The sequence below is a fragment of the Hippoglossus stenolepis genome, chromosome 4, assembly GCF_022539355.2.
Source record: "Hippoglossus stenolepis isolate QCI-W04-F060 chromosome 4, HSTE1.2, whole genome shotgun sequence".
Classification (NCBI taxonomy): Eukaryota; Metazoa; Chordata; class Actinopteri; order Pleuronectiformes; family Pleuronectidae; genus Hippoglossus; species Hippoglossus stenolepis.
The window spans coordinates 22,219,813-22,243,830 of record NC_061486.1 but is presented as its reverse complement, the minus strand read 5'-3'; the positions used below and the strand labels follow the sequence as shown (position 1 = coordinate 22,243,830).

Below are 24,018 nucleotides of genomic sequence, written 5' to 3'. Positions count from 1 at the left end.
TTCTAACACAGAGAAAAAAAACCTTTATTAAAGAATAAAAACTGCATGTTTTCCATTTTCTTTGCTTTTCCTTCTAAGGACTTGCTGAGTTTGTCCTTGAAAGGCAAACAGGTCACGTGACTTAAACGATGCGGCAGCATTGACCCTGACTACAAGAACATATTAAAGTAGCCAAGCGAATGCCTTTAAAATTGTTTTATATATTTTAATATTAAGTTCATAGGTGCTGAAATTAAAAAGAGGAAAACAATAGCCACACATCAACATTTAGGAACAATAGTGAGATTCCTCCATCAACAAGCTCTGACAACAAAAACTGACAGTGAACTTCAGCCATCCGAGCGTTGACATGGCTCGCAGGCTCAGCCTCAGATGCCAAAGGAGAATCAAGGTCTTGTGAATTAGTCATGAAGGAAGAGAATGGAGGGTTTTAGGTCCAAAAAATACCCCTGAGGCTAATTATATCCCTCGCAGCAAGTTGGAACTGCTCCAGACCTTTGCTCTAATCTTTCTACCTTAGGTTTGGGACCACTAGAACAAAGGGAATGGAGGTCATCGTTTTTTCATAAAGGTCTTTGGTCCCCCCAAAAAAAAAGAAATAGAAAAAAAAAAGATATTTTTTTAAAATCTAAGTTGTTCTGTGTGTATTGATATAAGGGGTCTTGTTTATTTGGATCTGTAAGTAAGATCCATGAATTATTATCTTAAAAGATTATGAGAATGCTGAAAAACTGTCTCACAATGTTATCCGCGACAAAATTAAATGGCTTCTTCCCGAAATCATTCCCCATCTCTCCCCAGAGTAGTTTTTGCAGTATCCTGCTCACAAAAAACTCAGACAAAAACATAATCTCCATGGTGGAGATAAATCTAGCTGCATTTATTGACTCATTCCTCTCACTTCAGTGTGAGTCTTGGCGGTTTCTTCCACTCTCTTCTTCTTTATCTTTTTCTTCTCTTTAAGTCACTGACTGATTTCTAGTTAATGCAGAGGCATGGATTTCTTTGATGATTACATTTTCTTAATTTACTGTGTTGAAAGGATACACAATTAATTTGCAAAGTATTACACAGAGACTTTGTGCGCCAATGTAATCTCTCTTGATTGAAGTTTAAAATGGCCTATCTGGTATTTAGCAAAGATAAACACCAAAGATAACAAAGTGGTCAATATGATTTATCACTTTTGCACACATTTCCATAAATTTTTTTTTTAAAAAGCCAGCTGAATTGTTGCTATCCCTGTGTAATAAATGTAGGTTTTCTCACATAAACTGACCTTCAGTTTAATTTAAGGCTCAAAGCATACGCATTACTCATGTTTTTTTTTTTACTTCAAGGGCAAGCGAGGGTGTTTTAGCACGGCTTAGTCTTAGATACATTTTTTGACACGTTTTCATAATTTTCTCTCTTATGTTCAAGCTCTGCTTGGCACCGGGTCACAAGGGGTCACACACACACACGGACTGTGATCAGGCAGAAGTTGGGAAATGCTTTCAGAGGTTAATCTTACTCAAAGCAAATAACCAGAGGTTACAAAGCTTGACTCTTCATCTGGTGAAAATATTTCCCTTTGCTGAAAACACACGGCCATGTGAAGTGCTGTGTGAGGCCAAGAGGAGTTGTTTTCGTTTGTCCCCTTTATACACACCATTGCTCCTGGGGGATGACAGGCTTTCCAGCACAGCATTTTGTTAGTTTTACATTTGACCCCATTATTTTTTAACCAATACCTCGTACCCTCCATTGTTGTAATGAGTTGTACATGCAGTTGTTGCGGGGGGAAACTTCAGAAACCCTCCACAAAATGACAGGCAGTTCATAAATTGAGTGTGAGCTGGTCCTCTAACAAACATTTTTGATGGATCGTTGTGTGCAAGCTCGTTGTTTTCCTTTCCTGCATTGTTAATGTTTTGGACTCGTGCTTCAGCGACAATATTCATGTACACAAAAGCCCAAGGGTATCTTTTGTTAATGTTGCTTCCAATTGCCAACGCTGAATCAGCCATTTCTGTGGATAAGTCTGAATTCATTATTTTTCAAGGATCATGCTGCCATCCTTTTAGTAATGGAAGTGAACTTTGAGGGCAGAGTAAAAAAAAAAAGAAAGACTCTCCTGAGGAATTAGAAGTTTTCATTCTGAAAACATGACAGAAGCTGCTCCACACAGTCCATGAATGTGTATTTTGTCAAAACCACGATCCGTGGCGTTCACTCTGCTCTCTGCTGAGAGCGTGTGAGCTCTTTCACTGCTAATTTAACCAGTGATGCTGTTCACAGCGAGTGGGAACTGCTGACTAATGATGGGTCTGTAATAAAAGACATAGTTTGCAAGTGTCCTGACTATGTAGCAACGAATGCAGTTTGGCTGTTGTTGCTTCTTGGGGAAAAAATATCTCAGTAAAGCAATGGCTTCTGTACGTTCTGTTTGCCTGTTCACCTGAGCTGGGATTACTGGGGCATGCAGTGTTTCAGAGAAGCTTCTGTAGAGCTGTGTGACAGCTCAGCACAGATAGAGGTAACTTTAATTAGTCCGCTACTTAATGAGTGGTGTTAGCTCTATTACCTCGCTGTTAATCACAGGACATAGCAGTAAGCCTTTTGCGTGTGAGTACTGTGTAGATGCACATATTTTTTGCTTACCTTTTTCAATCATTTTAGATACTAGAAATTAGCTATATCCTTCTTACTGAGTGTCGCTGTGGAAATTGTGAGTGCATACGTGGTGGTGGACCACGATCGAGGTGGCAGCCGATGGTGGACTATGATTACAACAGGATTGCTTGATATACAATATTTCTACTCAGATACTCGACCCTTACTGACAATAATCCATCAATTCATTGACCTTCCATTATGCTACAAAGTGTTTATTCTAATCAATGCTGCAAATACCCTTATTTTTTGTAGTTTTTCCTTACTCCTGTTGAGGGTTAAGGGCAGAGGATGTCACACCTTGTTAAAGCCCTATGAGACAAATTGTGATTTGTGAATATGGGCTATACATATCAAATTTGATTTGATTGATTGATAAGTGGGTTGAGCCAGATTCTGGGCCATTAAAGCTACATGTCACACTATATTCCAGCAACGAGTTCAGAAGGCCTCCAGTGGACGTAACCAATTTGTCTCTTACAAAAGCTAATTTCAGTCTAGCCATGCATCTAAGTCGAAGCACAGGGAGAGATAAGGTGTCCTAAACGGCATTGCTTCTCAGAGAAAAATACGACTGTAGTGCTTATATTACACTGCCTTTTCTGCCATTTTGTCTGAAACACGAGACGGAGTGATAACTACAACTATGATATCAGAGGGACTGTGAGCAGGTGTGCGATTATGGCAGACAGACTGCATGTAGGTTGTTTTTTTCCCCCCTCAGCATCTCGACAGAAGGAAGAGAAATAATGCAAATACATCTGTGCTCCGCAGTACAACAATACCAACTGTGCACAGGTACCGAGCTGATTTAAATTCACGCTACATAGTAAACAGGTTTGCTTCAGCTGACTCTAATTGCTATCAGAAGGGAATGATTGACATGAAGAAAAATTGAAAAACATTAGCATTTACTCATCTGGCAGACACTTTTATCCAAAGTTACTCACAAGTGAGGAACAAAACGTAAGCTCCAGCAGAGTAGGAGACCTCGAAGTAAGTGCTAAGTGCTAAATGTATTCAACAAGACAAATTAGGAGATCAGGTAAAGTGCATTGAAAGGGAATAATAAGTGCGAGTTAGGCGTGCAAGCTGTGAGAGGAGTGAGGAGAGGAGGCGCTCTCTAAAGAGATTGGTCTTTAGGAGGTTCTTGAAGAACTGCATAGCAACTTTATACACCAATGACCACAGACAAGAACAGCCTGTACGGCGATTGCCTTGTCTGCTGGAATGGCAATGCCAGGTCCTTGGAGGAACGCTGCGACCAAGAGGACTCAGTCCCAGAAGTTGCTTTTGCTAGTTGAATTGATTCTGGTGGCCTCTGGTGGATTCTGGATCATCGTTTCGGGTCTCACAGAAGGGAAGCTCGCCAGAAGGGCATTGCAATCAGGGTGAGAGATAACCATTGGCTGGACTAAGAGCTGGGTGGCATACTGACTCCGGTAAGGCCAGGTGTTTTGTTAGTTTTTAGTGCAAATCTGTGCTAACAGTACGACAGATGCAACTTGGGGTGAGCGATGAAGGGGCAACTTTTGATCTTTGATTTATTGGCAAGAATAACCTCTTGTTTAGTCTCTAAAAGGGCTAATAATTGGCAAATCCGTGAAATAACCGTTTTTATCTTCAACCGGGGATCCCGTTATGATCCTGAGTTTCACATTTCTCGCATCCCGTCCTCACAAACACGTACACACATACTGTAGATACATAGCACAACTCGGCTGGGCGGCGAGCAGCAATGTCAGCACCCTCCCAATCTGTGGCGAGCAGCTTTTCGGGCTGCACATGGCTGCGCTGTGACGGAGCAGTCACAGCACATCTCTGACAGCTCTGGCATCCCCCTACTCCTCATCTCATCTTCATCCCTCCTTCCCTCCATTTTATTTTGCACAGTTCATTTGGTCGATCGTGACACCAACAAGGCCAAAGATTACTGTTTCCTTACTGTACGGCCTTTGAGTCTTCTCTTGTTTGTCCCCGATTCAATTAAATTTCCATATCTCCATTTTTCTTCAGAGCCCCATCTACACTCTCAGTTTATTCTTTACCATGTGGCAAAGCACACTTTCCTGCAAATCAATCATCTGCAGCTTTTGTTTTTTTTTTCATTTTGCACAGGCTGTCATGCTATTTGTGATTGCAGACTCCTATTCTGTTTAAGAGTCAAATTATTCTGTGTGTTAGTCTCTCTTTCATCCTCATTCAATCATTTCACTCATTCACTTTCCCTTGTCATGTGTGTGCATGTGCACACGCATTGGCTGAAGATCTTCTGGATTTCAAACAGGTGTACAATGACAGCACTTGAAAAGGACCAGTGATTTGGGCCAGTGAGCCACGCATGTCTCCTGTATTAACCTGTGCTGGGTATTTCTCTCCTTTTGGTTAAGAATTCTTTTTTTTTTCTTGATCGATCTATCACAAACTCTGCAAGCTGTCGCAGTGGGGTGACAGGCGGCCCGTGCGAGTATTCCTCTGAAATAGACAGGCAAGTCAGGGAGCTCATTGTTGTTCAGGACACGTCCGCTGAAGCACAGCACTACAGCAGATACACATTGCTAGCCTTACCCCTCCAGCATCCTAGTGAGGAGCCCTCTCTCATTCATTTGCCTCCAAATTGCTTTTTCTCCCTTGCTCGTGCTCCTGGAATGCTGGGGTGCTCGCAAGGTTTTAATTTGATGCTTTGGAGAGGGTCCCCCAAATATTGGTTCGACCCAAACAACCCAGCAGGCACACCGTTGGCGACACCAGTTGTTACCAGACTGAAGAGTACTTCTCAGCCATTTCCACCAAATGTCATCATCTGCTTCTCGCCTACTATAAATTCAAGTTTTTATGTATTTAGGGACATTTTATGTGCTGTGTTTGTAGAATTAATATGTAAGGCAAAAGGCAGCTTTATGACCCTCTGGGTTTATTCAGGACCCTCTTAAGGGTGACAGGCTTACTGCCTTGCACTGTTGAGTTAATTACACATCAATATGCCTTGGTCTCATTTATGGATATCTTTGATTATCCAGTAAAAGTAAATGATCTCATTGAAGTCCAGGCTATCTGACATCAGTGACTTTTTTTTCTGGTTGATTTCGGTCTCCAAGATGGAGCTTAATGGTCAGATAAGTCAGATAGATCTGAAGACATACAGTACATAATTTAATCCCAAATCTTATATCAGACTGGGTGAGATGATAGACCTCGAACCTTCACCCTGAGCTAACCTCATCGCCTTATAACCCATGTAAAAACTGCTGCTGTAACAAAACCATGGGTGAAACTAACTCAAAGGAACCCTTTTTAATAATGAAAGTAATTAACTGTCTACTTTACATTATCAGGTGACACCCAATGCCATACGGCTTTGATTAATACAGACATATATTAAAAACACAAACTCTTTTGTGACTGACCTGCAGTCAGTTAACCTTGATTTACACAAAACCTGTAATCACTGAAATACGTCCGAATGTCAGTGTCTGTGCGTATGCATGCCAACAGTGTATGTATATGCATGCACGTGAGAATGCAAATTTGTGCAAAGTGTTGAAAGGGATTACATTATTATCCCCAAGAAGAAAAAAAAATGTAGTGAGTGGAGCAGGGTGTGCAGTGAGTCAGCCCTGTAATTAAAGAGGAGCGATCAATCTGTACCACTGACCACACTACTTATGCCAAGTCCATCGAATGGCTGCCGTAAAGAGCTAATTTAGAACCATTAGGGACTGCCGAGTTAGCAAACAGCCCAGTAATGATGATGGCTGATTCAAGTTCAAGGCTTGGCCTCTGCATAACTGTCAGACCTGGCAGTCATAAGACAGGATCCGTGGAAGATCCCAGATGAAGAGAGAGAACTACATATCTATTGAAATTAATTTTTGCTCATCATTTGTATTCATTTATGTTTTTATCCTATGAGCTTTTGGTGGTGCTTGCTTAACTAATTTAATCCTCTGTGTCCCTGGTGGGAGATAAGGCTTCAGCGATCTTGTACAGAATCGTCTTGTGCCACATGCTCTGCCTTGCCCCTTGTTAGGTCATCTCCTTTAACTGTGTTATTTTGGGATGACCTTGCTTCCTTTTCCCCTCATAGAGTCTATCTTAGTGTAACCTCTGGGATTTGATCCTTGGCCATTCAGAGGACCAATTTAAAGGGCGTTGAGACTCCATAGCTTTACTTCATTCAGTTCAGTTATGAAAAATTCATTTTAAAAACATGAGACAATTTTGTGTGACATTAACAATTACCTAGCAATCAAATTCAGCAGCAATAAATACTGTCGCACAAGTCAAGTTGTTTCTTTGAGATTATCTCGGGCTAGAAGATGCAGCAGATTTGTGTGAAGGCATCAATCTTGTTCATGTCACATGTTGTCACTCCCCAGCATTCTGAGCCACACAACAGCATTGGTTTTACATTGCTCTTTACATTTACATTGCAGTTTCCTTGGACTGTTGTTCTGAATTCCAGACTGGCTAGAGTCCGGCAAAAGCACAACAAGCCTTCATTCTAGTGTCCTTTGTTGCTGCCTTGTCCCTGCTGACAAGACTTCCGAAATAGGAAATGTCATCATTATAGCTGGATGTCAACATTCATGGCGAGTAGTGGCATCCATGGACATCACCTGGGGTTTGGAGGCATCAAAGTTCAAGTATGTCTGTTTGGCAAACCTTTCCCCAGAGGAGAATAGCAAGGTTATCTGCAAACTCTACAAACTCTAAAACTTGACCTACCAACAGTTGTCCTCCTCATAATCTAGTCCATCTTTTAGCTGTGGCAATCCCTAAAAACATGCCACGGAAACAGTGCTGTAACTTGAGAGACAACAGATTCAGTCCACACTTTTACAAACTGTCTCCACACTGGCAACTTCTGCACACAGTAAGACCTCAAACACAATGAAGGACAGACAGACACAGACTTGTGGGAGGCAGGATGGAGGCAGCCAGGCATGTCCTCCTTCCCCTTGTCTGTTCACCATTCACCCACAGTGTTCTGCTGGCAGGCAGCCCTCCAGGGGAACATGACCTGAAAGTGTAGCAGTGCACTATTTGGTCTGCCTGTGACCTCCTATCTCCTATGCAGCCCCACTATGCTGGAAATCATAACCTCCTCTTGCACCGTATGCTCTGGCATCCCTCAGTGGAAAACATGAGGCTGAATAACAGCAGACAACTGAGACAATTAAAGGTCAAACTGTAACTTACTGAAACAGCCTGCTAGGTTATAATCACATATAGCCGTGTTTTCTTCTGACCCTGCAGCATGTGTTTACATTGCCGTGTGTAGAAAGGTGTAAAGGAGTATTTCCTTCAACAGCGCAAAAGGACCGTGATCTCCCTTTCTCTCCAGATGTTTGAGCACTTTTAAGCAATAATATGAAATCGCCTGACTTGGGTGAAGGAGACCTATCATTCCCATGCTGTCCAACACCTTTCTAATCCCCCCCTCTCTGCTAAAAAAGCCTTTTTATGGATGCCTATATTTAATGAATGTTTCAGTCATGTGTGCAAGAGAGCAGTGACAGCGAGCCAATAACACTGGATCTTTGCAATCAACTGTCACAGTGCCACCACCGGGCATCATTTTTTTTTCATCTTCTGTAATGATGACAGGGAGGGCTTTTCTCGAACAGCCCATCTCATGATGCCTTTCACATGCTCCCCGTCTCATTTAGATGCCATGAAGTATCTCCAGCACAAGAATAATCCCGTGCCATCTCCTTCACCTCGTTTCTAGCTGCTGATGAAGGAACAGGAGATGGCCATGTTCTCACACAGATCCTTTCTCACTTGCCAAGATAAGCACACATTGTCGTCTGATGTGCAAGTGCTGACCTGAGAGCCCTCGCCTCTCCCACCCGTCCGCATATTAATGAAGAGCAGATGAAAGGGAGCCGTCCAGAATAAAACACCATGTTTCAAATTATACACACAACAGGAACCATTGAGTGGGAATTGCCTTCGGAATCACAGGGTTATGGGTCAAGTTGGTCATCGGTTTAGTCAGAGTCCGGACTAGACTGTTCCCACACTGGTCTGATTAAGTTCTTACTCATTGCTAAATGTGTAGCAGTGATGCTTATATTGTCTGACAATTTGCACAAACAAACATTTTTCCATGTTTTATGTTATAAAAGGCATGAGTCACAACCACAAGACCAAAAACGCCAACCCTGTGCACCGATTAACCGCAGCACGACTAAGACCAGCTTGTGTGTGACAAAGAACCGGAGTACGACGTTTCTTTGGATGACCAATTTTAAGTGCTGCTCCACTTGCTCTGTGCCGTGCCAAAAATACCACATGGCCCTTTGAATAATGGACAATTGAGCAACTACTTACTTACAGAGATACAGAGGTTTGCTCGTAGTCCTCGCTTCAGACGATACAGTGTTTGAACAACGAGGATGTTCATTTTGCTGGTAGTTATAAAGATATAACAGTGGCAACCAATTGAACGAATTAAACTGGCCTCTCCACAAACCAATCAATGTCAAGAATAGATAAATGCAGCCCCCACAAAAGGACGATAGGTAGTATGTATGTTATACAAAAGTCTTTTGTCCGCCCCCAAAATTTGATTGTGAAATTAAAAATGAAAACTAACCAGATCAAGTGTAAACTGTTTAACAAAGACATGACCATTAGTTCAGCCCATGGTCAGGTGTGAAAACGCCCTTAGAAACTCAACTCATTCAACTCATTGGAATTTGCTCCTAATTTCATTACAATGTGCAATTTGAATGTGCAAACAGATATGCTGAACAAAAAAACCATAATGATAATGTTTTGTTTTTTATGACACATTTTAGCAATTAATCATAGTTCGCGTAAACCACAATAACAAACACATTGCATTTGTTGTGACTGCTTAACTAGAAAAAATGGCCCAGTTTTAATTTGCAGCTTTATCAGTGTGAAATCCTTGGTTTGCATTAGCACTCAGAGCACGATGTTACCATTGGGGAGAGGACAGTAAACAGCAAGTCTGAAATAACAGTAACACTCTATGATGCGTTTAATTTCATGTGAATCCTTTGATTCACATTCATCAGACTTGTAATTCCCATACAGCCTGGATATCATGGGCACTGCCACTTACAATAAAGAATATTATAATAAGTGATAATTACAAAATGCTTTTGTTTGATGATGTTAAAAATAAATGAATGGCAACTAAAACTGAGCTAGATAAATGGATAACCTTTTCTGTAGAGCAGCATTATTGTATAGACACAACTGACTCTGAAATCACATCCTCATTTACGTCTGCCATGAAACAGCCCTTTCATATTTATTGTCATTAAACATACAAACCAGTGTCTCAAATGAAATTGTTCTTTCTTTCCACTCATCTCGCTGCTGTCTGACGGCATAAATCTCACCCATAACAACCTTCCTTCCAATTATGATGCTTTTGCAGGGGGAATATGGCAGCTGCCTGCAGCCTTTGATTTCATCTTGCCCCAGATCTGCATTGTAATGAGCACTCCGGTCAATCAATAATTCACTGCAGTTTCAGTTATAAGAAACAAAAAAAACAGATCGTCTCATGGGCGTAACAGGAATAGGACTTTGATCAGTGCCATTTGGAGGCATGCATAGCATTGTTGTGATGTTTATTTTGGAGGGGTTTATATATTTCTGTGTGCGCTGTATGAATGTGGATGGTTGGATGGATGGTTATTTTAATGTTCATGCAGTTACTGCTAGTTTTCCATAAAGAACAGGAAAAAACAATTAAATCTATGTCTCACTGTGAAATTATTAGCTCCCCTGAACAAGTAACCATAAACATGGCTTTCATTCTCATAGAAACTTCATTTGCATACAATAAACTCAGGTTCTCACAGCTCTTTCTGGTGTTATAAATTCACTAATTATATGGAAATTAACTGTGTGATGAGATTCCGCGTCACTCATTCAAATCCTTGCGGGTATCATATATGAGCTAGTTTTGTCTCAAGTGGTTCAGTATATATTTTCTGCATCACAGTGTTGTGGAAGTGCAACACATCAGATAAACAAAGCTGATGCATGTTAAGTGTTTTTTTTTTTCTCTTTTACTTGCCAGAGCGCCCTCAACAACAAAACATGTTATATATCGATTAAAAACTCAATTGCACGCATACTTTACTAATGGTCCATATTAACAGAATTACTCAGTCCGTATTGATTTGCTGATACAAATCTTCCATTCATTATCAGATGTTTATCATATCCCTAACGCCTCCCTCTCTGTGTGTCTGTATCAATAGTTCCCCCAGAGGACCCAGTCATCAGCGGAGGGCCAGTGGTGAGTCTAAGGGCTGGCGACCCGCTCAATCTGACGTGCCACGCTGACAACGCCAAGCCAGCAGCCTCAATCATTTGGATCCGCAATGGGGAGGTCCTCAATGGGGCCATGTACTCCAAGGTAAGCTTAGAGGTGTGTGTCATATCAGGTTTGTAGATGAGCTGGGGACAGGATGGGGGAAACCGAGAGGGAGAAGGAAAACAGCTACTTTACATCTTTGCAAGTCATGCTTTGCTGTAAATAACAATAGCAAAAGTGTTAAACAGCCATGAGATGTTTCGGAGTGAGCAGCACTGTGTCATTGGTGGGCGTTTTGCTCAAGCATCCAGACTGCTTTTTGAAATGAAATCCCTTGAAAATCCAGGTTGTGTTCTCATTGCAAAGGATGCTTTTTCTTCCTTGTAAACAAATGAGCTCAAGCAGATGGTAAGATCACGGAACTAACTATCAGTGACTTTGCATTTCTCTCTGGTGTTTTTGATCTCCTCCTTAAGTGTCATCTGTCTCTCGCTGAATCTTCCCTTTGAATGTCCCTTCCTTGCTGCACATGCAAACAATTGGGTACATCAGTGCAGTTTGCAATGACCTAATGCATGGTGAGAGCACGGAGGAGCGTGGATGCAAGTCAATGTGTTCCACATCTCTTGGATGAGAGCTGAAACGTCTTCAAGAAACTCAACCAAGTCCAGTTGACCTGTTTTTAGCACTTGAATATGCCATGACCTGGACGACTGACAATCTCCACAGACATGAAACTTGGGTACCATTCACACCTGTACCGAGAGGTGTCCACTTGAGAGGCGATCGCCCGAAACGTGTGGTAATGCCGGGTCTAAACAGGGTGGATGATTCTCAATTCCAGATCATGTTCCTACTTTTTATGCCAAATTACGCAATAGCCACAGTTTACAACATGTCTGTGTCAAGATCACCATACACACCACAGACTCTTGATTGACGTTAGCCCTCAAGGCTAATCATGCAATCAACACTGTCATGTTCTATTTCCATTTAAACAAAGGACATAAATAGACGAGGCACTTTAGAGCACTAACACCTCCCCCGCTTTGCCTCGCTCCCTGTGCTGCCTCATCCCATTATCGGCTTTTTTTCAAAGAGTAGATAAATGCCATTGATTGGACTGGGGTACAGCACCAGGCCGATTTGAATAAAATGATTGCTTGAGGTGCCGCTAACTAATGGTGGGCGGAGAGCGCGCGCTTCCTGCCTTCACTTCCTCTCATAGCGGCGGCAGATGTGAGGACATTCTGTGCTGGTACCGATGATGGATGCTCACATGCCCGCGCTGAGCACAAGTATGTCCCTCTTCCCTCTTCCCTCTATCGCCGACCATTAAAAAGCAATGGGTTCGATTAAAAGAAGATGACTCTTTTTTTGGGGTCCGCAGAGCAGGCGGGAAGGGGACATTTTGTTAGCATAATCATCTGCTCTGACGGTCTTCTTATAGCCCGCACATGAAGAGGACTAATGTGAACAGCTGTGGTGGGGGATTCGCAGGAATGGCTCTCCTGATGGTGTTGTATCTAATGATATCACTGACCCAAAGATAATTTCCCACCAAGGCCTCCAAAAACCTCATCTTCCTGACCTCTTAGAAAACTATTTACTGGACCAGTGGTTAAAGAGAAAGAGGATGATTAAAGCTATCACTTAGTAATAATGTGTGTTAGGTTGACTATATCAGCGAGTCACTGAGTTGATGCATTGCTGATCATTAGTGAGGGCAGCTTGAAAAAACTAAAACAGAACTCTGAGTATAGCAAGGAGCTGGCACCCCAAATAATCAAAAGGCAGAAGGTTGTCCCATTAAGGTGAATGGTTAAAAAAAAAGATTATAGCAGTGAAGGCACAGGACACTATCTGAATAATGTCCTCTCTCTCCCCCAAATACTCAAATCCCATCTGCCACCAGTGGAGTTTCTCAGTGGCAATCAGCAAAGCTCAGTTTGTAACACGCAGCCTCCAGGTCTGAGCTGTGGTGTGGGGGGGTGCTCACTTGCTATATGATATGTTTGCACCGGAATGGTACAACAAAGCATTTGTAAAGAAGGATGATGCATACTAGAAAGTCATTCTCCCCAGTGTGCAGCATGCTTTTTTCAAAAAGCTCCAGTGGGAGGCAGAGGTGAACTGGAGACCAGGGATTTATTTTTAGTGTTAGGAGGTTTCAGACTAAACAATATCTCTAAATATAAAATAGTATACTTTATACTCTTTACTTTGCAGTACATTCATGTAGATGTTTAACACAAGGGGAAATTGCTGAAGTTCCCATTATATTAATATAATCTTTATATGTATTCGGTGAAAAATAAATACACCAATTAGTTAATTAATCCACTTTTTAAGGATCTCAAAAGATTTTTGCATGTTAATTTACTTACATGTGTTAAGCTAACTATATTTAACCACAGTGACTATGGAAAAAATTATATTTTTAACCTATTCATAAATATACTGTATAATAATAATGATGATAAATTAATTTGTATAGCACTTATCTAAACAAGGTTACAAAGTGCTTCAAACAAAAGTCCATGGCAAAATGAGGGATCGATTGTAATAAAAGATATTCTGTTCAGTCCAACTCAGGAACCAAATCATAACATAATAAGGTCGGGTCCTTAAGTTTATAGAGAAAACCCAACAGTTCCCACAATGAGCAAGTACTGTGGAGAGAAAAAACTCCCTCATTAACTGGGAGAAACCTCTGGCAGAACCAGACTCAGTGTGGGCGACCGTCTGCCTCGACCGGTTGGGGTGAGCAGAGAAAATGGGGAAGAGAGGAGGTGGGTGGCATAGAGGGAGAAATGGGGGTGGGGGGGTGGGAGAGAGAGATCAGGAACATCACACTTGAACTCTGTAAGACTGATTGTTGTAATGAAAATAATTACAAGTTGCATGTTAGAAATGCTTTCCTGTAGAAATACGTTTTGAGCAGTGATTTAAAGAACTGTAATGAGTTGGCGAGCCTAACCTCATCAGGCAGGGAGTTCCAGAGCCTCGGGGCCCTGACAGAGAAAGCCCGGTCCCCTTGAGTAGCCAGCCTTGACCTGGGGACAGCCAACAGGGACATGCTGGCCGATCTCAGGTTGATACAAAATGTCCTACCATTGTACATGACTTGGGGGTCTCAGTGCCTCTCATATATTCGAGTATTGACCAAATTAGAGAACAGAAGGTAAATATGATTGTACACGGAGCTAAAATAAAGAGACAAACCTACAATAGCATCCATAAATATATAGAAATAAGCTTTGTCTCAAACGCTTAAGACCTGTCAACACCCTGCAAAATATTCATAGGGGATGTCAGAAAGTGTTCTGATCCCAATCTGAGTGATTTGTTATTGGTTATCTTTTGATACTGAGTCCGACTTTAATATTTGATTAAACATTCTGTATCTGACACATTGAAATAGCACAGCGGTACACGTAATTTAGACTTTTACACACCTTATTCTTTATGAGCATCTTGATCCAAACACTTAAGGTCATGAGTGTAATTTACTGAAATTATATAAACCAGATTTTAACCGATTTTAACTCTGAGAATTGATTATCCTGTAAACTATCTTTGAAAAGCACTGACGGCGCTGCGCAGCGTAAGCACACAAACCGACATCAACCAGGTTTAATTATTGAGAGCTGATATAACGAACCGTCGACAACGTTTGACATTTTAACCAGAGACAGTGACACTCAGAAACGGCTAAAAATCATAAGCTGCAGCTGAACGTTTTCGACACTGACTTGCTAATGATTATTAGCGTCACAGCTTATGAACCTTTCCAACCTCACTGTCTGAACTAGTGAGTCACTCACTTTTATGGCAAAATAATCTTTCACTCTCACACGGTGAAAAACGCAGCACTGTTACTCTGAACTGTAACATCCCTAGTGTGGTAAAAATCGACACCAACTGGAATTCATGATTAATATGAAAATAAGGCAATGTCTAAAAAGCAATATCCGTCTTGCATTTTAATAAATTGACATCAGAAAAACATTGCAGCTGAAATTCCAAGTGAACACGGTGCTGGTTTAGGACTAACACTGCATTAGCTTGGCTAGCAGCACATCAAGTTTTATTTAGTAGATAATCTGTTTTGTTCTGCTGGCTTTTTTAATTAGAAGTAAATCCGGTTTCGTAAGAGATTTTTTAAGCCACCGGTCGGTCTTCTCCCGAGGTCAGCCACGTCTTACGTTAAGGGTTTTCTTGGCAGTTGTGGCGGCGAGGAAGAAAACAATCTATCTCCAAATCAGAGCAACATTGACTACATGGGGTACCGCTTCTACCACTGATAACAGTTTTTTTAACAACAAAAATTATAGTTTGGTACATCAGTTTGCAAAAAAAGGGAGCCGACAGCGTCTGCTAATATTTGCTGACACATTAATCAGATTAGTAAGATGAGGAGTGCCGCTTTGCTGTGTTACTTTTACCCTCCAGAAGTCAGAAATCATGTAATGCATCTTTAAATATACATGAAAAGAACCGAGCCTTTCCATCTCAATCTTGTTACTTTTGTCATTCCTCTCCCAGTATGGTTAAAAGTATTCTTCGCATGGCCTCCAGGCAGTGATATGAAAATTTATCAGTTTGTAATGTGGCATGGTGTTCAATTCAATGCAGCAGCCAGCTAACCCCCTTTTCTAAGATTAATGACTTCAGACAGGTCCAGAGCGACGAGGGAAACAATCCTGACGGTGTCAGAAAGGATATTACATTGACATATCCTGTGCCTGACAGCTAATGCGTTCTGCTTTAGAAGTGGCTCACGCACAGCTATGAATTTCATCACAAGGCTCCTCACTTACAAATGGACTCCATCTGTAATTTCTTTTTACTGCAAAATTCTCACTAATGAAACGGTAATTGTATTTTTCAGAATGTGCATATATGCTTAAGCAAAAAGGAAAGGCACATACATAGATTATAGTTTTATTTAATAGAAACCCTTGCATTAGAGCAGAGAAATGAGGAGATAATTGCCACTGTTTGACACAATGGGAACGAGCAGCTTGCTGGTGATTAATGGGTAGCATTTGAGACTGGTTGAAATATGTAGCATTCCTGAACTTTGAGAGAACACGCGCTTTCAGTCCTGACACCTAACTTACCTTAAAAGCCTCTCAAGTGCTTTTGATTAAAATGAAAACCTAGTATACATAAGTTAAGAACACTACATTCAGAGATGAATTGGCTTGGAGACCAAAACGTTGTATATAGACCTTGAGATTGAACATGACGGGTTTTTTTGTGCGATAAAAATCGAAGAAAAGGAAATGTCCTTGAAGCAACCCATACATCTGTGAGGCTAATCTACAGGTGGCAGTGCAGTAAACCAACTCCACAGTGAGCTCCCTATGGCCACCATTGTGTTTGTATGTTAGGAGGATGTTTGATGTCCTTGACTATAACTGGTTCTTCTTTTCTTCAGAAGACACAGAGCAATAATGGGCCTCCCTTTAAGAGATGGCAGGGAAATGCATCTTGACTTTGTGGTTGACCACACTGTGCCCCGTTGCCCACGCAATTTGTTCTAGTCAGTGACTTTGTTCTGTCCCGCACTGGTTAACATAGACTCCCAGAGCCCTCCCCTGAGCGCTCGGGAGAGAGCGAGAGCTACTGAGCGCTACCAACCGATTCCAGATGGCTTCCACAATGTAGGGCTCAGAGGATGAGCGCTGAAAAGAAGATTGATTTCCTTTGTAGAGTATGACAAGCCATGCACTGGAGCGCAGCTCTCCAGACACACAAAAGAGGCTAAAAAATATATATATTTCTCCTTTTTCTTTATTTTTTCACATCAATCGGCATTGCAATCAGGTTGGGCTGCTCTGAGGGTTTGCCTCTGGATCCCTTTGGACAAAATGTGTGTATTCATGAATTTGTTGCTCTTTTTTCCCAGTTTTGCTGTTTTTCCAGTTTTACACCTTCTCCATCAAAGCTAATCTTGTGAACTGTTTCTTCCACCTCTTTTGTTCAGAATACCTACTTCAAATTTAAGCTGTTGAAGACACAATGTAGAAAATCCGTTTATTGATAATGGAAATGATTCCATGGTTCCAGCCAACCTTACTTGAATTATTTACACAACTGCCTCCACTGCTACTTTGAACTTCACTCAGTCCTTCTTCACTCTTTGCAGAGCTTGCTGCGGGATGGTAGGAGAGAAAGCACTGTGAGCACGCTCTACCTTTCAGCCTCCAACATCGAGACAGGCCAGCACATCGTCTGTAAGGCCTCCAACAAGGCAGTTCCCAATGGCAAGGAGACCAGCGTCACAATTGACATCCAGCGTAAGCAAACCACTTCTTTCTCTCTTTCTTCATGGTTTTCAGTGTCTCTCTCTCTTGCAAATTTTTTTTTTTAAGTTCCTTTGTTAATGATTGTGTGTGTTTGTGTGTGTGTGTGTGTGTTTGTCTCTGTATGACATGCATTTCTTTCTAAAAAATGTGTTGTGTTTCAAACATAGAGGCGTGAAACTGTCAGACAGGCATGGATGACAAACACTCTAAACATAGGATTCATTTTAGGCTCTGATGGATATTTAAAATTGGTTTCCATTCTACTTTCATACCATGTAGGTGGGTGGATGGATTGGTGATGCGTCACTTTTTTTGTTCTTTATAATGAAATATCAGAGATGTCCATCTAGAATGAATGGGACCGTCTTCTTTTTGGTCCAGCTACCTGCCTGATGTGGCACTATGCACACTGTCTCCACCTCTTTTATTTCCCCGCTCGTGCCATCAATCTTTTTGATGAGAGCATGCACAATTCCCCTCTAATATAGACAAAGTAAGCCCAGCGTGTAAAACACATTCAGCCTCGATTGTCAGGGAATCTTTTTTCGATCAAGAAGCATTCACAATAAGGGAAGGGCTCTGAACAAAGGGATTTTGCATCACTCACAGCCCCTTCAACACCATTAAGTATGACTAATAAAGCAGAAAATGCTATTTAGAGAGCCATTATGACTGACGGCCCCATTCTTTTCATTATGTACACCACAAGAGGCGAGCATGGCAAGAGCGGGCACGGCACGAACAGGCCAACTCAGGCGCGGGAGTAAAACTGATTAACAGTTGTTAGTGTCTGCAACCCTTGCAGTTTGTCCTCGTTCTTTTTTTTTTTTTGTCACGCAGTCAGAGAGGGAACGTTGCCCACGTGTTAACTGATGTGTCACCATGTATAATGATGTGTCTCTGATAAATGCTCGCCATCATATCGTCACCCTTTTCTTCTGAATGAACCCGGAAAAATGAGTGCAGCCCATTTCTAATTAGCATTCCAAAATGTGCTCTTTACACAATTAAAGCTCCTGAAAACATTTTTTCGCCATGCAAGATCAAACTGAGCGACAGCAGAGACTAATTGTCGAGATTCAGATTGTCTCCCAGAAGGCTTAGCCTCTCGTTTCTCTGCCTCCACTCCCCCCCCCCCCACCCTCAGCAGACTTGACAGGTAAAGTGTTCAGCACAGTTCAGCAGAGCCTCCGGAGTTTCTCTTCCAAATTAAGCTGCTCCTGAAATGAAACACACTGTAATTGAACTTTGATCCATTTGTGCTGGGTATCAATTTGCTTAGTTTCAGTGCTGTCTAATTTGATTTAATGTTCCTTGGCTTGCCAACAGCATTTTAAACATGCAGTTTTTACACGTTTAAAAAAATATAAGCCCTTTTGCAGATGCACAAAAAACCTAGTGTCTACTGCAAGGACATATGCTTACATGTGTTCTGATGTAAAGAGGTGTTGAGATTGCATTGTTTTTTATGAAAACAGATGTTGACAAAGCTCAGTTTCTCATGATTATTCACATGCATGTCTATTTTTGCTCATAAACGTTGGGGAAGTGATAAAATCCCACAATATTGTGACAAAGGAGTATTGTGAAGGTGGAAACCTAAACCACTTGAATGTGAATGCACCACACTTTACAAAGAAAGTGACTAGAGAGTAGCACCCAGTCTTTCGGTAACAATACGCAGCTGTTGAATAAATAAATGATGCAGCACTTGCACAGGGAATGGTAGCAGCTGACCTCCACATTGGTGTGGATAGGTCTGGCCTATGTGATTGCTCCTCCACAGAGGTCTGTGTGTGGCAGGACAGCTGTGGTAAATATTGATGGGAAGCAGCTGTTGTGGGGCAGCGGCAAACTAAAATGTGGGTCATAATTCAGGGGCCGGATCCTCCAAGAGTGCAGCCAACAACGGTGAATGTTGAAATGACCCGAAGGCTGTTATGGACGTTTTCTGGAAACTGGTGAAAGGAGAACTCAGGCAGCAGCTGATGTCTTATTCAGAAGATTTGAATGTAGACTTGATGCATCGAGGAGACCAGAAGGTGCAACAATATACCAACGCTAACAGAGTAACATGAGCAATTGTCACCTCCCAAGTCTGAAGATGTCTCCCCCATATATCTCCCTCTACTTCCGTCACCCATTCTAACAGCACATGCATGAATTTCTAGAATTGCTGTCACTCTCTATGTTACATGTAGTTGTTCGCATCCTATTGGATAGTCAAGCCTTAATATGCATTCCTAAGCTTCAGTTGGTTGTTTGTGACACTGTGATTAGCGACCTACCCAAAACGCTAACAAAGAGAGTTTTGTTTTACACATTTCCCCCGACCTAGAACAAGTTACCTGACTGTTAAAACACATCTGACATGCCTGCTTGGACAAAATGTGACATAGCTTTCCTCCCAAGGTCCAGAGGTCTTCACGTAAACTGGTGTCATTCAATTCAGGGAACTCAGACATCCCCAGTGTTGATTATTTGACTTTGAGCATTGCACTTTGCTAGAAAAAACCATCCTTGCCAGGCACATGTAATTGAAAAGTATGGGTTTCGTAGTGCAGTGGTGCTGCTGTCACGTTCCAACTGAAAGGGCCTTCACTCTACCATTTACAAGTTTCAAGTGTTTTTACCAGTGTCTCGTAACCACCTGAATCGGAGCTTTATGACGTGGTCATGCTATAGTTCCTGACTTCATGAGTTGTCAATGACCACTTTAATGCGCAGTGCACATTTGGAGAGCATTTTTATAAATGTGATTTGTCCGCCTGTCCTGATGTATTCACTGCGCAGGCTTTGCAAAGGACCCAAAGCATGAATTTGGAACACAGTCAGCTACAGTGAGCAAGGAGTAGTTTGGACACAGCACCGACCTACAGACAGACTCCGAGGTACAGAGGGAGACACAGTATGTCTTCCTCAAATCTACCCCTAATCAAATATGCTGATAATGCCATTCAACAGATACAATTATTTGATTATCCTTTTGTGCTTGCAAGTTTTCACGAAAGGCTTGATTTTAATGCTATTTTTCTTAATTAAATCAAATAAATTAGTTTCTCAGTTCATAACTCAGAGAGGGAAGCGTTTATTTATTTGTTACATTGATGATAATCGTTCAACAACAAACCAATGATGAATGCAGAGAAGAGGCAAGACAGAAGGGAATCAATCGCACAAGGAACAGAGACCTCTCTTGCTTCTGCCCACTCTACAACTTTCTCAGTGGGCCTTTCTTCGAGAAGGTGAAAGCCATCATCCGACCTATCAATGCAATGGTTCCCTCAGGCGCTCCTTGTCAGCTTGTGAAATAAATGTAACGCTTGACCATCTCTTCTTTACAACTCTACAAGGGTGCTCTCGCTATTCTATAGCAAGAGCCAGTCACGTGCCAGGATCTAACAGTGCCGGCTCATAACTGTTGGCAGTATTCAATGCTTCCAGAAAAAAAGGAAAACATAGCCAGCAGCAAATCCAGCAGTGATGTACAATATGTGCAGCATAAACTTGATCTCATCAAACATTGCTAAATGTTACAGTACTTTCTAAAGCCACTTCTTCTAAGGGATAAATATGAACTTAATGACATCCGTGCTCATATATCCATCACACAAAATGTAGATGTTGCCATATGACAGGCTACATTTAAAGCTTACAAGGGTAAGTGATGCTGCAGTTTGGTCATAATTCATAAGATAAGTAAACCGCTTTTGTCAAAGCAGCTGGGAAGATGCCATTTTGCATACTAACGATATGTTGTGTTGCTGTGCACACGTCTTCAGTGACGGTCCAGGGTTGCGTACGACAAAGTGCAGCCTTCTTCTATGCATTTGCATTTTTAAATCAATAATTAATTTATAATTGGTGCTAATGGAAAAGTAATTCAAAAGATTATAACTGAAGAAATTAGTAACCTTATCACAGGTTTCTTAAGACACTGTTTGGGTGAATGGTTTTTCTGTCATGATGTGTTCTCAACTATAGAATATTCTGCAAATACTGCATTTACATATACAATACATATGGCTACATTTAATTTCTGATTTAGTAGAGGCCTTTATGTAAAGAAAAATGCAACTGTATTACTTGAAACGTGAAAAACCATGAATAAAATACAGTCATAACTGGTTGCCATTTTCAGTGCAAATATTACATTCTGTTTCATGTCCCTTTTCACGTTGTGTTCTGCAATGTCCGTCTGGCTAATAACAAAGATGGAGGGATTAATAGCAGTCTCTGGTGAACGTTTGCTGTTTGTCTAAGTAGGACCCTGGTGAGGGCCGTAAAACAGCAGGTCACTGATCTGAAGCTAGACTGCCCTCTAAACCAGCACTGTCCCTTGGAGATCTGATTGAATCGTATTATAATTTACTCCAAAGCCACTTTAATCTTTGGATAGAAATTGTGCCCCATGAATGAATGAATTCAAACATTGAATGCACAACTTTTCCGTTGAGATCAACTTGCCTGGCTTAAACTTTGACCTTAGGGATTATTTCGAAGCGTTCAGTCTTGTGAAAGCAACTTAAGTGTTGGCAGTCTCACCAGGTTCAATTTCAAGTGTCATTTTATTTCTCTTTTCCTAATCAGCCATTGGAAATTATGCGTTGACAGCTATTGAATACAGGGTTAATACCTTTGCAAATAGTTCCCAGGCACCGTGTGAAAGCTGTATTGAGCGCAGAGAGATGAAATTGATATTGATGCTCTCATCAAATACTCAGTAAGACGGCAAATAAGCAGATTTCCCCAAATAGCTGTGTATCCCCGGAAAATTTGGATTTTATCCAGTGAGCATTCACACTCTGTATAAATGCTGGCATTGGCCATTTCATCATTCTATTTCTCTTTGTGTGCAAGAGCCAATATTAAGAATTAAAAGTTTCATGTATTTCCTTGCCCTGAGTTATCTAATTGACCGTATTAGTGAGATAATATTAATAGCAACAAAAGTAATTAAAATCTTCTCCGTGTGTATGCCCTTTCTCAACATTTTGTATTCCACTCGCTTCTGAGCTGAGGTGCCCTTTTTCCCACCGCTCCATCCTTACAGCAATCCAAATGAGAGTAATCTAAAGACAACCCGGCGTGCTGCTCTACAGCTTAGACCCACCTAAAATCCAATGCATTCCACAACACCATTTTCTTTTTATCATCGCTTTAATGCTTGTGAGTTACATCCACCTCAGCATTTTCACTCCCACAGAAGTTCATACCGCGTTATCTGACCAAGGGTTAGACAAATTAGCATCCAAATACATTATGTACCGGTGATGTTGCCAGAATGAAAGGAGTTTATAGCCATCAGAGGTGATTCAGAACCCAGGATAGACTGCTGACTTCAGTTGTCCATACCAGTCCATTAGCTGGCTGTAATTATTTGATAGCAGAGAGGTGGCTACTCCCTGATGCTTTTTTTCTCCAGCAACTTGCATTACACCCTTTGGACTTTAAATCACTAAACTCTCCTAACCCCCCCCCGGCATAAAACCACTGCAGTGAAATATGATTCTGATGCTGCAGTTCCATGTCCCGCTGAATCCCACTCATCACATAAGTAAAAATATTCTCGCGTCCAGCTGCATATCTGCAGAGCATCGCCCCACATGTGAAAAGGCTCCTTTCACACGTGGTGGGAAGTGAATGCGCTGGGGAGCTTTTCCTCTGTGTTTGCATTGCAAAACAAGCTGAGCCATGTGGGGGGGAAACGAATGCCATTTGTTGAGACTAATTAATAAAGAACATGCAGATGTGCAATTGGGGAGGATTTGTTTTTGGTAGCTGGCTCAGCTTCATGCTCTCCCTGCTTAATCAAGCAGATAATAGCAAATTCAACAGAGACAGCATTTTGAAAGTGAGAGGGAAAGAGCAGGCTTCAACGATGCTGCGATGCGGAGTTATCTTGTGATCTCATATGTTAAGACATGATTTCTAAATATCACACTTCCAATGCCCCGAAGATCCATCTGATGTTCTAAACTGAGCTTTGACAACTATCGTGCGATGGCATCTGTTGCAAAACTTTGATGCTCCCGAACACATCCAGACCCTCGCAGATGTACTGCACGGGGCGCTGCGTGCTTCAAAATTTCAGCTGCTTCATGATTAGCAGAGCATCTGCCTTCATTAGATTGAGTAAATTCTTATAAATATCTCATGATCAATATGTTGAACCACAGGTTGTCAGTCTGTTCTCCCCTGAAGTATTCCAATCTCCCAACCATGTGACAGTTTGCCCATATTGCTGAGGCCATAAGCCACAAGCTGATGGCCCACAAACAGCTTCCCCGTCCCACAGAGGGAGCCGTCACTCCTGGAGTTTTGGGCTGGTCCTACTGGAGAACAGCTGTCCACGGTGACCCAGAGAGATTGGAAATTGAGCTTTAAGAAAGGGAAGAAACTATTTGTGTTGGCACTGTCTCCCGGAAACAGAGAGAAGTTGGAAGATTGTTCCAAAAACACCATCTGCTCTCTACTTTGAACCAACCGATCAAAAGCTGTCGGGCAAATATAACACAACCCATCCCCCAACCCATTCATCCTGTTGTTTTCACCGAGGCACCGATCAGTCTTACTATCCCCTTCTCCTCCATCCATCCATCCATCCTTACCTCCCCCTCCCCCTTGCTTCTACTCTCCTGACGAATCTGAGGAATTAACAGTCTTGCATATTGATGTGCCGTCGCATGATGCCTCAAATGCACTCGCTCAGCAACTCATGCATTTATACATCAC

The 24,018-nt window shown here is 41.7% G+C and overlaps 1 protein-coding gene across 8 annotated transcripts in view; it reads left to right on the top strand.

Moving 5' to 3' along the window:
- Positions 1 to 24,018, top strand: part of kirrel3b (kirre like nephrin family adhesion molecule 3b) — a 164,076-nt gene that overhangs the window by 103,925 nt on the left and 36,133 nt on the right. For all 8 annotated transcript variants that reach the window (XM_035155568.2, XM_047339718.1, XM_035155564.2 and 5 more), the window contains exons 4-5: positions 10,911 to 11,068; positions 17,124 to 17,274. In XM_035155568.2, the coding sequence (XP_035011459.1) occupies positions 10,911 to 11,068; positions 17,124 to 17,274 (309 nt within the window). The remainder of the gene's footprint in view (positions 1 to 10,910; positions 11,069 to 17,123; positions 17,275 to 24,018) is intronic.